Source organism: Trachurus japonicus, chromosome 22 (assembly GCF_045865225.1).
Source record: "Trachurus japonicus isolate A0001 chromosome 22, Traja_1.0".
Taxonomy (NCBI): domain Eukaryota; kingdom Metazoa; phylum Chordata; class Actinopteri; order Carangiformes; family Carangidae; genus Trachurus; species Trachurus japonicus.
The window spans coordinates 9,070,430-9,085,682 of record NC_140928.1 but is presented as its reverse complement, the minus strand read 5'-3'; the positions used below and the strand labels follow the sequence as shown (position 1 = coordinate 9,085,682).

At 43.0% G+C, this 15,253-nt stretch overlaps 1 protein-coding gene across 4 annotated transcripts in view; it reads right to left on the bottom strand.

Annotated features, from left to right (window-relative positions):
• Positions 1-15,253, bottom strand: part of plekhh1 (pleckstrin homology, MyTH4 and FERM domain containing H1) — an 81,121-nt gene that overhangs the window by 18,211 nt on the left and 47,657 nt on the right. For 3 of the 4 annotated variants that reach the window (XM_085767181.1, XM_085767178.1, XM_085767179.1), the window contains exons 2-6: positions 10,451-10,633; positions 2,140-2,202; positions 843-992; positions 660-743; positions 225-306 (exon numbers count right to left, since the gene is read on the bottom strand). In XM_085767181.1, coding sequence (XP_085623307.1) covers positions 225-306; positions 660-743; positions 843-992; positions 2,140-2,202; positions 10,451-10,594 — 523 coding nt within the window. In that variant the 5' untranslated portion in view covers positions 10,595-10,633. Of the gene's footprint in view, positions 1-224; positions 307-659; positions 744-842; positions 993-2,139; positions 2,203-10,450; positions 10,634-11,813; positions 11,838-15,253 lie in introns of those variants that run through there. The other variant, XM_085767180.1, reaches the window with a different exon arrangement.

Below are 15,253 nucleotides of genomic sequence, written 5' to 3'. Positions count from 1 at the left end.
GACAACAACAGGAACTCTCCTTTAAACCAGAGCACTGGGAATAACCAGTATTTTCTACAAGCAGTAAAGTAGGCCTACTATGTCCACATACACAGTGCACAATGAGTTTATCCTTTAGATAGAACTATTTAAAGAATAGTTCAGTGTTTTGAAAAATACACATTCTTGCTTTCTGGCTGCATGAGAGTCAGTTTGTATCAGTTTTCGTCTACAGAAATACTCACACTGTAGTTTGTCCTGCAGCAACATTATTTGTTCTGTCTGCTTCAAATTGGCCATTTTCAGCTGCTGGTTCTCCTGCTCCATCTGCAACACAGTGCATAAATAAATATAAGCCAGTGTAGCTGGTACAGTAGCATCTACAAATGATGCCGTTTTAGAGTAGTTCTGAATGGAGTAGCTAAGAGAAGCTGAAAGTTTAACGACTCTTTAACTGCTTAATTTCACAGATGCAAAGGTTGACATTTACAAATAAGCTTTTTTTTTCCTTCTTCAAATTTTCCAGCAGATATAAACCTGTGTATAAACAGCTGTAGATAATACACTTTTAATCACATAAGCATCTCTTGTTGCCATAGATAATGTCTCTCAGCAGGGCGAGGGCTTTCCCAGAGGCTCTGACTTCAGTCGGGGGTGTATCTATACATGTTGGAGCTTACCTCTCTGAGCTTAAAGGTGACCCAGTCTTTAATCTTGGCAGCCTTTTCCTCAATTATTTTTGCCTCCTGGGCTCTGACTAAGATCTGCAGTCAGAGAAAACAGAGGTGGTGGATTATTTCAACCTACATTTCATGAACATAAATGGACATTTCTCGTTCTCTATCTGATGGCTCCATCCATACCTGTTTTTCCAGCTGCATCTCTAATCTCTTTATCGCAGCATCTTTTTCTTGAACCTGATTGGTCAGGTCTTGATACTTTCTGTACAACGAGCTCTCGGATTCGCTGGTTTGAATGTTTGCAGACTTCAGCTTTTCTTCCATGACATGGATCTGAAATGCATAATTAGAGGAGTGAACGCACAAGCACGGCCAGAAGACAGCTCAACTTTACATGGTTCGTTTAGTCTTGATTGGCAGCGGACGAAGCCAAAAGGAAAACACAGAGGATACTTTTTGCCAACTCTGATGAGAAAAAATCTTTTCTAAGCCCTCAGGTATTTCTTTTTTTTTCTGAGAGAGGGCACCATTAAATTACCACCTACAGCAAACACCTGGAAAGAGCCAGTAACGACAGCAAATCAGAGATTAAACCCAACAGTGAGAGAGACAGAGAGTGTGTGATACGTATGAGGTTTCTGATCCTCAAACCACACTCTACTTTTGTTAAGTCACATCAAAGGATGACTAATTAGTGGTTAGGAGTCCAAAAAAAAAGGGAAAAAAAAAAGAACACAAAATCCCAACTAAAGATGTGACTTTATGGATCCCAAATTTAGCATCTCCTCTTACATCAGTCACCATTGAACATGAAGGTTCATTCTTGAACTCGGAAACTGTTGTTTTAGAGAAACAAAAAAACATTAATTGTAGATCAACTTACATGCTTTTTCTGGAGCTTTCTACCACAAATCATGGCTTTTCAAAGTTGCTGGATTTTGCTGTCAAGTTTTGCTTTAACACAAACTTGCTCAGAGAGACAGGAAGATGCAATTGAAAGTTACAGAAAATGCTTAACTAAGGTATTCTGGTCTCAATGCGCTGAAGAAAAATGCAGTTCAATTTAAATATACATCCAGTTCTTGTAGAAAAAAGAGAATCATGGCTTTAACAGAGGTTACAAAGATTAAACTTTAACCATAACTTTGCTGTGTTTTTATTATTTATATCACTGATAACATTATCCTAATTAAAGTAGTCAGTCAGTATCTAGAACATCATTATATAAACACCTGTATGTTTAACCATATAGTTTGTTAACCATTTTGTTTGGGGGTAAAACTGAATATGGACAGATTTGTAATTTGTATTATTTGTATAATTTTGTATTTCAATGATTAATCTTTTGTATAGGGACAAGTATACTGTATTACACGTACCAATGCCACATCCCTAGAGCAGCCTTTGGAATACATTATACTCAAGTATACAGCACTATTATAATAGTAAAGTAAAAGTAATTTTTCACAAGTCACTCTACCTGTTTCTCAGCGCTCTCAGCCCGCTGGTCGGCCTCCATCACCCTCTGCTCCAGCTCCTGCATCTGAGACAGGGACAAAAGTTAACATGGTTTTCAACACAGCTCAGTCAGTCTCTCTGTCTCATAAACATCTTAGACTCTATGACATTTAGTTCACATGCAGCTCAGAAGTACAGATCCTGCACAGACAGGTGGGTCCCATAACCTGCTACAAAAACTAGACAGACAGACAGACAGACCACCTAACCACAAGTGCCTCCACACACACACACCTACAAATGCATGACGACATACTTAATCCCTCATAATCACTGTTGCCATAGGGAAGGCATTCAAAAGATTAATGTGCTGGGAAGTTTTAGCAGACGAGCCGTGTCACGAAAAACCTTTTTTAATCAAGGGAATGTTGCTGAATCAGGAATACATCAACACATGATGAGTTCAGCATGGAGGAAAGAAGGTCAAACATCAGCCCAATCAGAGAAACAGAGAAGGAGGAGAAGGAGAAGAAGGAGAAGGAGGAGGATAACTGTCTGTTGAAGAACATTCAAGACAAGAAGGGCCCAGTGAGAGAGCGTGGAGGAGGCAGAGAGGCCCTGAGAGGAGGCTGAACATCTCTCACACCAGCGCCGCTGCTCAAACAACGGTGCGATAGAAGAATGCTTGCATGTGTGTGTGCACAAGCTTGCGTCACCTTTTGTGCAAGCATGCATACTCATGCTTTCAAAGGCAAACACTGCCCATCCTGCAAGTACCCTCTCTCTCTCAGGAGACCACTCACACATAGACACGAGTGTGTGCACGAAAAATACCCCCAAATGCTTTCACACACACTGGTTCAACACAGGATGCCCTTTCTTCTGAGCTCAGTGACCCAGTTGAAAGGAGAGCAAATATACTAATGGATTCACTCTGCTTGAGAGATACATTTGAATTCCTCGGGTCATCTTTGTTCTCCTTTTCTTTGTCTTTCTTTCTGCCTTCTCGTCGTCGCCTCCATGAAGGCCCCCCACATTCCCAGAATTCACCACTTGCAGTATTTTAATGCTTCCTCGCAGCGAGATTAACACTCACTAAAGCCAGAGCACGTTTGCAGGGGGAGGAGGAGGCGTGGGCGGAGGAGGCTGATGGTTAGTGGTTGGATGACTCCTCACCTCAAGGTCAAAAGCTTCTGTTGTGAGTCAGAGGTTTAACCGAGCTTGAGCCGGAGAAGAGCAAACAGCGTTCGCTCTTCATTCATGAAACAAAAAAAAAAAACAGGACGGGCCAGCGAAGCACTTTAGGTGAATATTAAAGCACCTCAGAGGTCAGAGGGCTGGACAGACGGGACAAGTGGTCGTCAGAAGTAGCCGTCAAAAGCTGCCACATCCCATTTGGACGGCAAGTTGGACCTTGTCTCAAAGGCCTCGAGGCGTCGGTGAGGTAGCCAAGGACCTGCGCCAGGAGTCAAAAACTACACAACTATTGACACTTTTGAAACCTGATTGTGAATATTATCCATCATCTCTGCCTTTTTTTGTATTTTCCTTTATTCAGAGATATAGAGATGCACTATAATGGTGATATTTATTCAAATTATATTTTTAATGAAGTTATTTATTCATATTCCTTACATGTAACTAGCAGACTTTGCACACAGCTGCCAACCTTTTCTTTTCTTTCCTGGTTTCTCTGTCTTGTTATGTGTTTTGTGCTTTGAGCATGTGGTGTGCGAGTTGCCGAATGGAATAGCCCTTTAAGGGATTAATAAAGTTGTCTTGAATCTTGAATTTACCTGTCTGTGTAAACAGGGCGACAGGAAACACTGCAACATATGAATCTCTGCTGCTGAAAGTGGATGATACCTGGGTCATGTTTGTTAAAGCTTCACATTGACAGTTTGAGTTGTTCCCTTAAAGAATAAAAACATTTTGAGCCAATCCATACACATTGCTGTGATTTATAACAAATATACAGAATGTCATCGGCCTTATTTTTGCCTGAAAACACGACAGAAAACTGACTGAGATGCAAATCTTTTCAAAATGATCTTGCTAGGAAGCAAAGTGCTGCCTCTTTCTGCTTCAGTGTGGAATTCAGAGGGACTGATGGTATCCAGGGAGGTGGAGATAAGACGGGAGCAGGCTACAGATCATCAACAGATCTGCTGTTGTCAGTTAAGTATCTGTTCACTGTTACTGCCAGTATCAGGCTGAAAACAGATCAGAGTCTCTTCACTTCGTCCATGTGATCAGAATCTAAGAAATCTGGTGTCAACTCCTGTTTGTGCCCATTGGGAACACTGGTCACAGAGGGTGTTATTACGGCTGAGTGCTGTGATGATACACAATAGAAAAACACCCATTGTTTTATATTTTTTGCTCCATCATCTATTTCACCATTTCACAAACCGTAAAGCTATTTATATATATATATATATTTTGTTATTTGGACGTTGCTTTGTGTTTTTCCACATCATACAGATGCAGGCAGGACATCTGCAACATCTGCAACACAAACAAACATGGAGAAGAGTGAACGTGACACTGACAAGGACAAAACAAGGACATTGTATCTAAAAGAGGAGATAGGCCCTGTTGGGTTTGGTTTGAATATTATAATATAAGCATTATACACCGTTATTTAATTTGTTTGCAACCAAGATGAAGTGTTTTCTATTTACCGTTTTACATTTCATACAATGAATGTATGTATTTGCACATTGTTCTAAATAAAAGCGAGGAAAATAATCAGTAGTATGCACTTTTGATTTGTTGAATGTATAATACTTTTCCATGTGGTCATTTTATCTGAATAGGAGTCATCCAAACTTGGTTTCACTGTGAAATATCTGTTAACTAAATGTCCCACCTGCTCCTTTAGTCATTAACTCTTACATGTGAGGCTTAGTAAAGTAATAACTCTGGATCAATCATTAAATGTTTAAAACCAAAAGACATTGAGGTGTGCATACAGGAAAGGGGACAAAAAGAGGAACATCAGTGCTTTATAAAAACATTACTCCAAATAACCTATAATTCTGTAATTACTACACATCAGTGACTACGGTATCTATTAAATCTTTTTCAGTCGTTAAATAGATACAGATATGGAGAAAAGCGGGGAGGAAACAGGGGAACCAGCTCTTTTCTCTGCCTGAGTAAAAACCAGAGAAGCTTGAACATGACACACAGATTTAAGCAGCTGAACTATTAAAAGCAGCTGATCCAAACAAATCCTCTCATGAAAATAAATATTTATACACACAAACGTGAACCTAGTGATCTTTCTGCAGGCCTCCTCGCTGACTGACACCACCGGCCTGAGTCAAATAACAGTGTTGTGCTTCTAGAGCCACGTGAGGCTTATGGAAGAGATTAATCTAATTTGTCCAGTATTAGATTAGCCAAGTAATGAAAGGAAACCTTGAAGTGGGAATACCACCCAATTTAAAAATTCCTCTGAATAAGGTATTTCTATATTCTGGGAGAGCGATGGAAACTCTAAACCTAAGTTTCTGGATTTAATTCCACAACACTGTCAATGAGGATCCTGATGTTAAATCTCTGTTACTGGATCCAGGGACGTTTTGATTTGCTGAAATTTTGTCTCATGAGGCGAGTCAGTTGAAGCTGTAAGGGCATTATTTCCTCACCACTGTGGACTGTTGAACCCTGCAATGTGTTGTGGTTCTTCTGTGCCCTTCTTGAAGCATTTTAAATATCTTTATTATGGATTATTAAGTATCACTTTTTAACCATGGTAGCAACGCAGCACTGTTGGGCTTTTATTTTGAAATATCTCAACAACTTTTAGATGGAATACGATAAGTTTTGTACAAATATCCATGGTCCCAAGAGAATGAATCCTGCTGGATTTATTGATCCCAATGTTTTACTTCCAGTGCCAAAATGACCACTGCCCACAGCGGGGTTGAAACCTCGCTGGTATCAGGCCAATAAGGAGTTTAAAATTAGAGGCTATAGCTCCAACCACTCTCTAGTTTTTCCTCGAAATCAAACACAGAAAGCAGAAAATATAGCTTCAATTATGTGATGTCAACACATGTGGAAAAACTTCAGCTTTCAAACAAGGAGTGGATGGTTTTAGTTTGCTTGACTTTATTCCTGAAGCTTTTTTTGTTTTTTTTCCACAGTTTAACATTGCGTCACTTTTGTGCCAAAACTAATCCAAATATTCATTCATTATCAGTCACGTTTCAAATCTCATCTCCACCTCTGTGTGTTTCTTTACAGGGGAGTTTCGGTTTTTACAAGCGAACAGCTGACAGCCGTCGATTACACCCTCCCTCCCTATCCACACAGTAAAAACTCTTAAATGGAGTAATCGTCCTGTTACACTCCTCACAAGGCAAATGGGGCATCTCCTTCCCTCTCTCCTCTGCTTCACTCGTGCTGCTCTGAGCCTCTGGAGATAAATGCCATGTCACAGGCAACCACGTCAGCTTTTTTTTTTTTTTTTTTTTCATGTTTTTCCATACCAAAGTGGGTCAATGTGTAAAACACTCCTAACTTGGCAAGAGGGGAGATGAAGAGCGTGAAGCAGTCTTTCCAAACAGCAATAACATGACGAAATGGGAGTCACTCAGCACCCCCACCCCCCCTTCCAAGAAAAAAAACTCAGAAAAACACACTCAGCAGCACGGGCGTCCACTTAAACTACGCTCAGCCTTGCGTGTGTGTGTGTTTATGTGTGTTTATGTCAGAGTTTGTATACATGTGCTGCATGTTTAAGAGATGGATTTAAACTAAAAGCGAGAGATTAGTCAGTAATAGTAAAAGAGAAGGACAAAAAGGGTCAGATTGAATGTGATATGATTTCTAATAAATGCTTATAAAATGTGTTTTTAATGAAGTAGAAGAAGAGAAATTGGTCAATTTTCAAAATGAGCAGCGAACAGTGTGTGTATTGTGAATCTGGCTGCTTTTTATTATGGCATTGTTTTGCATTTTTCTTACTGTTGGAAACCCCCCTTGGTCACTCACAGTCTCACAGTAGCTCCATGTTGACTTCAGGACTGTGTCTGTGGCACCATTTGTTCTGACTGAGGATGTAAAATCTTTAAAACACAGCTGACAACTATCAACTTTCATTTTCAAAAAAGTATCGGTAAGCTGAGCAGGAAACGTTACTCACACAGGAGAAGAAAGTGATTTTTTTTCTTTGGATTGATATATATTTGGTTTATTAACATCATTTATCACTAGAACGGCTTTGGACTGATACAAAACGCTCATAGACATAGAGTGATAATTACATTAAACTGCCATTTTGTTTCAATTCATTCACTCGGTCTGACATGATCCTTCACCATCCACATGTGCATGTTATTTTCACACCTGTGGCTGACTTTATTCTTTGCATATTAATCAAAAGCTTGTTTCAATGTTGTTGTTTTTTTTATCTATTATTAAGCATGAGTCATATTTTCACAGTCAGACTATTTAGTTCATCAGCTTCCTACCTGGACAGCTGTTTCAGTGTCCTCACCGTTTTTGTGGACATCATCTTTCTGTCACCAGTGATTGAAGATGCAACATAGCTAGATATATAAAGTTGACATCCAAATTAAAAAGTCTGATTTGTCACCGGTGAAACAACTGAGATCTTCTTTAATTGTTTGGAGGTCTGAGCCACACAAAACTAAAATCGATCTATTATGTTAAAATCTGTCAGGTTTCGGCTACACAGCCAATGATTGGTATTCATTTTTGGTCTATTAATAGGAATTGGTGACGGTAGAAACCTGGCTACAATACCACCAGTTTTATAATAAGTCATACGTTTACAGATCAGAGATGAGCTGCAAGATTTTTTTAGGTTGACAGTGAAAAATCCTTTTAGCTGCTGTTGATAAATACAGTAAACCCTCCCTCACTGACTTTCTCTCACTGCCGGGGTTGTAAATGTTGTTCAGAGTGTGTGTTTGTGGGTGTAAGTGCTGCCTGGGATCTCAGAGGAGCTGCTCTGACAGAACCTGACAGAGGACACAGCAGGGAGCCGTCCAGCTCTTATCAGCCACCGGGTTATGTTTGGACTGTAAACATCCTGCTGACTGACTGAATGAACCACTCCGCTGCTCCAGAATTAGAGATGATACAGAAAGCCAACCGCTGCTGTGACACTCCAAACAAAAAGCAGCTCCCAGCTTTTTTTTTTTACTTGGGAGTCTATAAAGAGCGTCCACTAGTTGTGAAGCTCCACGGAGACCCCAACTGAAAACTGTAGAAACGTCAAGACGGGAGAAGAGTTTTTCTGCTACTGCACTCATTCCTCCTCTTTCTAATCCAAACATTTCCACTCTTTTACCAACAAATCTTCAGAACTGGACTGAATTTCCTGATGACAGTTGATTACTTTCCAGAGTGTCTGGTAGTCAGGCTTTACAACAGCCACAACTTTACAAGCATTTGGCCGGCTGCTTGCGGTTATTTCCCCAACTTGAGGGGAAGCACCAGAAGTGATGAGTTAAACCTTAAATATTCATTTTGGCTGAAACTGTAGCCAACCACTGATGACACAGAGTGAGCGAGACCAACTGTTTACCAAATAAGCTGAGTAATCTCATCTGTCTTTGAGCGCACACATAAACACACAACCCCTCCACACCTGTATTTCTAACTGATTCACATGCTTGGGCCGTCTCCTCATGCACCAAACACGTGAAAACGCCGCCAGCAGAAAGAGAAGAAGGGGATGAGTGAGGGGGCACTGAGATCTGAATGTTGTTAGTCGAAAACATCTAGCGACATCTTTTATTCGGCAGATGAAAGCAGCATGACAAGCTAAATCTAATTTCCACCGTAGTACTACGCCTCAGATGCTCACACATTCAGATCATATGAGGCTTTCTGGGGCCAAAGCAGTGCCAGATGAAAGCAAGAGGCAAAACGATGCAGCTTAAGTTCAACATTTCATACGTGTTGTCGGTGATTTTTTTTTTTTCTTCTGTCCTGTCAAAGGTTTCTTCTCACACAGGTTGCCTCTTGGCATTTTATTGTGGCCGTTAACAGCTGCTGTCAAGTGGCGAGGAAGAGAAAGCTCTTAGTGTGTAGTTAAAAAGAGGAGACAGTGAAAGAAATTCACTTTTATCTGTGTAGTTAGTGCCAGCTGTGGGATGCCCCATGAGATGCTGGAGGCTGCTCAGGGCTGGTCTGCTTCCTCTTACACTTAACAGATCTCAAGGTAAAGACGGGGTTGAACTTCTAAATCTCTTCAGGACTGAGCTGCAGCAGCTCCTCCATGAACCCACCGACTCTCACACCAGTGAACAACTAGTGAGTATTAATGTGTGAATGAGTTCCTAATAACATCTGTGGCTATCACCATGAAAAAACACAACACTGTAACATCATTACACATTCGATACACAGCACACATATGCATTAACTTACCTCCCAATCTTCTGTGTGTGACAGAATGATACACATGTGATAGTTATTGGTGGACATTTTATTATTTGGGGAACAAGCATTCATGCTCTTTCTCTTTGAGGCTACTCTTCATCTGAAACAGCCTGGAAACTTGTTAGTTAGTAAGCTTGAAGTTCAGATATGCAGCAGTTTCACCTGGAATTTATTTAATCCTGCAAAAAACTGGAAGAAGGAAACTAAACCATAAAGTCTGTGCACAAAATCACTGCCTTTTTCTTATACAGTCTGTTGCATTTACTTAAACATATTATTTGAGGCTGAATTCTGGGTGTAGTGTAGCTGTCACATCTTCAAAAAGTGTTTTTGATCTGATCTGAATTCAGTCATATGGTAATTTCAGCCTCCATCTTTCTCAGTCGATACACTTTCTGATGTGGTACAGTATGTCTGCTGCTATCTTATTAGGGTTTCTACTGAGGTTGCTAAGACACAGTGCAGTGAAAATGAGTCAGTCAGATGTCGAATGATGATGTCAAATCAGGCAGCTGCTTTTTACAGCGTGACAAACTGATCAGCTTGTTAATGTAATTTGCAATAGGTCAAGCTGCTTCCTCTGCTGGACTACAAAATCAACTGCAAACTGCTCATTTTTAATCTGAACAGGTCATTACTCTTCAAATACTACTATTTTATGACCCATGAATGATTAAATAAGTTTCAAATAAAAAGTGGCATGGTCAACGCTTTCTGTACAATTCAGTTCCTGTGGTGAGACTCTGCACCTGTGAGGTCTGATGCAAAGTGCAAAGACTCATAACCTCCTTAAAGCTCAACTGCTGCACTGGATCCAGTCTGTTATATATGGAGTGATTCCAGGCACAGCTTCTGTGTGTAACCTCCACTCACTATACTACCCATGATGCTTTTCTCTCTCTTACCTTCTCTGCCAGCAGCTCTCGGATTTTCCCTGCCTGAAGCCGGAACCTCAGCAGCTGCATCTCCAGAGCAATGCAGCGTTTCTGCCAATCCACGCTGGCCGCTCCGACTGCTCCTGACCCGCCGCTCTCCAGCACGTCGGCCATGGCGAGGATTCAGAGCTCTGCCTCAGCACTCGGATCAGACTGAAAAGACAGAGAGAGGCGAGTCCGCTTAGATCTTCACACCCGTGTGATATACCTCTGAACAGTAAGGGCAACAAATCACAAATGAGCTGCGGCTCGATGCACAAATAATCCAGCGATGGCATTTCCTCAAGCGGTCCAGCTTCTGTTTTCATTTACAGCACGAGAGATGAAACAAGTGATTTAACCTCCTCTCTGACCGCACTTCCCATGATTCACTGAGGAAATGTGAGCAAAGCATACACTAATGATGAGTCCACGACAACAAGAGTTTCATGAAAGTTTCCTCTCACTTTCTGTGACACATAACCGCAGAGAAACTTGTTGAGTTCCGGACGATTTCTTTTTTTTTTTTTTTACATTCACTGTATGATCAGCACCACAGCCTGAAGCTTTTCTTTCCTTTCAGCTCCTGAGCTCTCCACATGCCCACACACACTGAACAAAACCCCAGCAGGGAGGCTCTGTGTCAGTGGGGGAGTTGGGTTCATGCGTGCCGGCTCCCAGGCCTGCCAGCTACAAAGCAGGTCAGCGCTCTGTTTTTTAGCCAAATTACCTACTAACCCAATCCCCTGCTCTCTGCCCCCCTCCCCACCCACAACTCCCTCGCCATGCAATCCCTTCTTAATTACAAGGCAGGGGTGAAACGCGATCCTGTGCGGCACAATAGTGTCTTTCTGCATGACAGTCCCATCACAGCTAGAAAAGGGGGGGCTGTCAGCTCACCTCGGCAAAGAAAGGAGGAAAGAATGTGTGAGGATGAATGGGCCGAGGGCTGAATGTGGGAAACTGGGGCTCTGAAGTTATTTTTACCTGTGGAGGACAGATGAGTGGTTATTACTTCTGACACTACTCATTCACAAAGGTTAAAGCTGGTGTGAAATCAATAAAAAGCTGATTATCCAGAGATAAAAGATATTAGACATAATGTAACTCCACAGCCTGGTGGAGACGATGAGAGTTTGAGTGAAACGCTGCATCACTGAGTAAAAAATGAGAGCAAAAGTAGAGCAGAGAAGTTAGAAAGGCTTACTATCCAAACAGAAAGACAGACAGACCCAAAGTACAGCCAGACACCGTCAGCAGAACAGCAGACGTTCAAAGTCCAGCAACTATAACTGCACCATGGCGCTCCCTACAATTAGCATGCTCATAAATACAGGCCTAGCAAACAAATTACAGAAGTTGTGCATGTGGAGGTTTTCGCCGGCAGACCGCGGTGCCCCGGCCGGACAAGTCAAGGTCCAGCAGCTACCAACGTCTCGCTCTTTCTCCGGGGCGAAGCGGAGTGGACAAAGGTCAGGTAGAGACGGAGGCCGCTGAGGAGACAAGAGGAAGTCAGTCATTTTGAAATGATCCCCGCTGGGCCACGCCGGGACAAGCCAGGACAGGGGAGGTCAGGCCCTCCTCCAGGAGCTGAAACAGCTGGGTGTAAACAAGACATTTGCTGGTTAAACACTCTCAGCACCGCCATGCTAATTCTCCCCGGAACAATTCCTTTAGCAACTCCCTGCAAGCTGGAAACAGAGGGGGTGGGTTGTCAGAGCTCATGCCAGCCGGTGCCAGGAACCTCTTTGAATAATCAACAAGTGCAAAGTTACACTTTCTAACTGAGCAGGATGAGGAAGGGAAGCAGGCGGAGGTTACAGGAGGCCAAATCCTCTCAGCTCGCTGCGCAAGGATAAAATCAACCCCAAAACACCATCCTGTCAGGAATGAGGTCATTTGCACCGTGTGTGTGGGAGTAATGTAACCCAACGCTCCGCTTTTTGTTACAGTGAAGATTTAAACTGGAGTCATTTTCTTCTTTCGCATGAGCATAACCCTCCATTGTGGGATGGTTTATAGAAACACAGAGGACCATTTTCCACTGGTGTCTGCTGTTATACATCTGATAAATGCTATTCTCTCTCTCTCTCTCTCTGCAGCATCTTGTCTGCCTGGCATGTGTGTGGAAAACATTCAGGTAGGAGGAGGAGGACGAAAAAGGGCAAGACAACAAAAATAAGCTCTGCAGGGTGTGCGAGGCTTAACACTCACGGGCCACCCAAAGTGGAGGGAGGCAGGGAGGCGCGTTAGCGAGCTGCAGCCCAGAATGGTGTGTCCTCTCCTGGCTGCAGACAGGCACAAGGCCCTGGGAGCTTCTCTGCTTCCATCCAGCTACAAGAAGCTGAGCGCGGCCGAGGCCAGAGCAAACACTGGGGAAGACGACTGAATGGAAACACCACCGCAAAGATCCCAGCAGTACAGTATCTACCACAGCCATCGGCGAGGACTGCTTTCTATTGACTGCACTGACAGTTATACGGCATTATTCCGCACACAGAGTGAGATTTGATATCCAGCGTTGGGGAGTCTTTTTTTTTTGGCCGATATCGCAGATTGTAATAAAGTTGTTTGGAACGACGCGGCATCTAGATGTTTTCTTTTCTAGTTTGCGTCGACTGCACCGTTGCCATTTCTCGCTCAATAAAGCGGACCATGGGTGTGCGTGCTGCTCTTCGGAGGATGCAACGAGCACACGAACAAGTCTCCAGTCAGCTCTTCCATTGACTGGAACATCCTTAATCACCACACATTCAAATACACACACACTCACGCACACGTACACACACTCCCCTGACCAGCCGTAACTCTTCAAGCGTTTGCTTACCAGAGCACCGACAGACACAGATGGAGATACACACTGAAATAAATTGGAAACAGACACACGTGCACTGTGCACACAGACACACACACTGACACACTGCTGAGCATGCAGCTGTGGTGATGTAAGTGATTAGGTGGTTCAGTGATATCATCCCCACCAGACATTTCAAATCCCCGCTGTTGTTGCCTCTGCCGAGGTCCAACTTGGTTTCCCCCCACGTTTTCAGCCCCCACTCCCTCCCAAAACTTCAAATAAAAAAGGGCTTCCATCACACACAGCCCGGGAGCATGTGTGTGTGTGTGTGTGTGTAAATGTGGGTCAGTCAGTCGCCGGCGCAGATTGGTGTCAGCGTGGCAGATCTCTGTGTGTACGAAAGGAGACAAAGACAAATTATCCAAGAGCACGAGGAGTCAAGTATGGGTGTGTTAAATATTGTCTTATCTCCTCGTGTGTTTAACAAAGAGGGACCTCTGTCGACTCCCATCCGGTCAAATAGGCCTCACACTTTTGTTTAAACTAGCGCCGCACTATTTTGGTACCGTGCTACGACTACAGCTGGGACAGACTCCTATAAATACGGGAGGGAAAGCTCCAATGCAGCCTCACATTTCGTAACCTTTGACCCCGTTCTTAGAAAACACAGGGGTTTATGTCACCGGGTGCAAAAGGAGAATGTTTAAAAACTTTTATAAATAACAGCGTTTGCCCTAGTTTTTAATGTTATCTTGCAATAACTCAGACTCAAAGGGCAATTTCAACAGAGGAATTACTCACATCATATTTAAAACGCTGTGGAGGCCGATGCAAACCTTCAGCCTGCGTTTTAAATTATAAATATATCTCATCTTAATCCTCCCCCATTTATCTTCTTATCTATCTTGTCTTACTCCTCCTCCTCTTCCTATCTGCCTCACATCTTCTCCTCCAACACTTCTCCCTTTCCATCCTCCCTCTCCTCCTGCAGCACCTTTCCCACCCTCCTCCTTCCCTTCAGTCCTCCCTCTTCCCTTCCTTCCCTCCTTCCCTCTGTCCTCTACATCCTCTTCCTCCCCTCCTCCTCCTACCTTTCTCTCCCTCTCTCTCCCTCCCAGCTCAGGTTAATGACAGGCCTCAGCAAACTGACCACACTCATTATCAGTCTCAGCCTTAAACACAGGCCATGGCATTCCTCTGTACTGAGGTGTAAACATCTACCTCTGCAGCAGCTCTCCTGTCCTACACACACACACACACACACACACACACACACATACACATACACATACACATACACATACACATACACATACACACACACACACACACACACACACACACACACACACACACACACACACACACACACACACACAGTTTTAAGTGTTGCCTCTGCACTCCAGGGCATGGAGAGAGGATATGTTTTGGGAAAACAATGGCATGAGTTACAGACAGAGACACTCTTAACCATACAGTGTGAGACAAGACCATATATCTTCTGTCCATGTTTGGAAGGTGTGATATAACAACTACAGCTGGTGCTGAAGGAGTCAGATTGATGTATGGAGCAGTATATGGACCATTATGATTCCTCCAGATGCACAAAGGATAAGAGAAATGTGAAATGTGCAGGTGTGGGTAAACATACATGTGCACGTCTGTCAGGAGTGGGACTACACTTAAAATAGCGTTGATAAATGTTGTTATTGCGGCTCCAAGGCCGAGCTGTGTGGCCAAGGTTTTTGTCCAAAAAAGGCCACAAGGAACAGGTGTGCCAGACGCGCACTGCTCGGTAGAATAGCATAGCGACCGTAAAAACCGTGGGTCAGCAAAAAAAAAAAAGACACTTCAAGCAGGCATCGGACATCTCTCAAAATACAAACCTACAGCTGCGCCGCTTGTGACCCAGGCAACCCCCGGCGTCTTGGTTAAATTTACCCTGAGTCACGTGCATTGAAATCGTTGAGTAGTAAGAGCAGAAAGCCCAGAGAGGA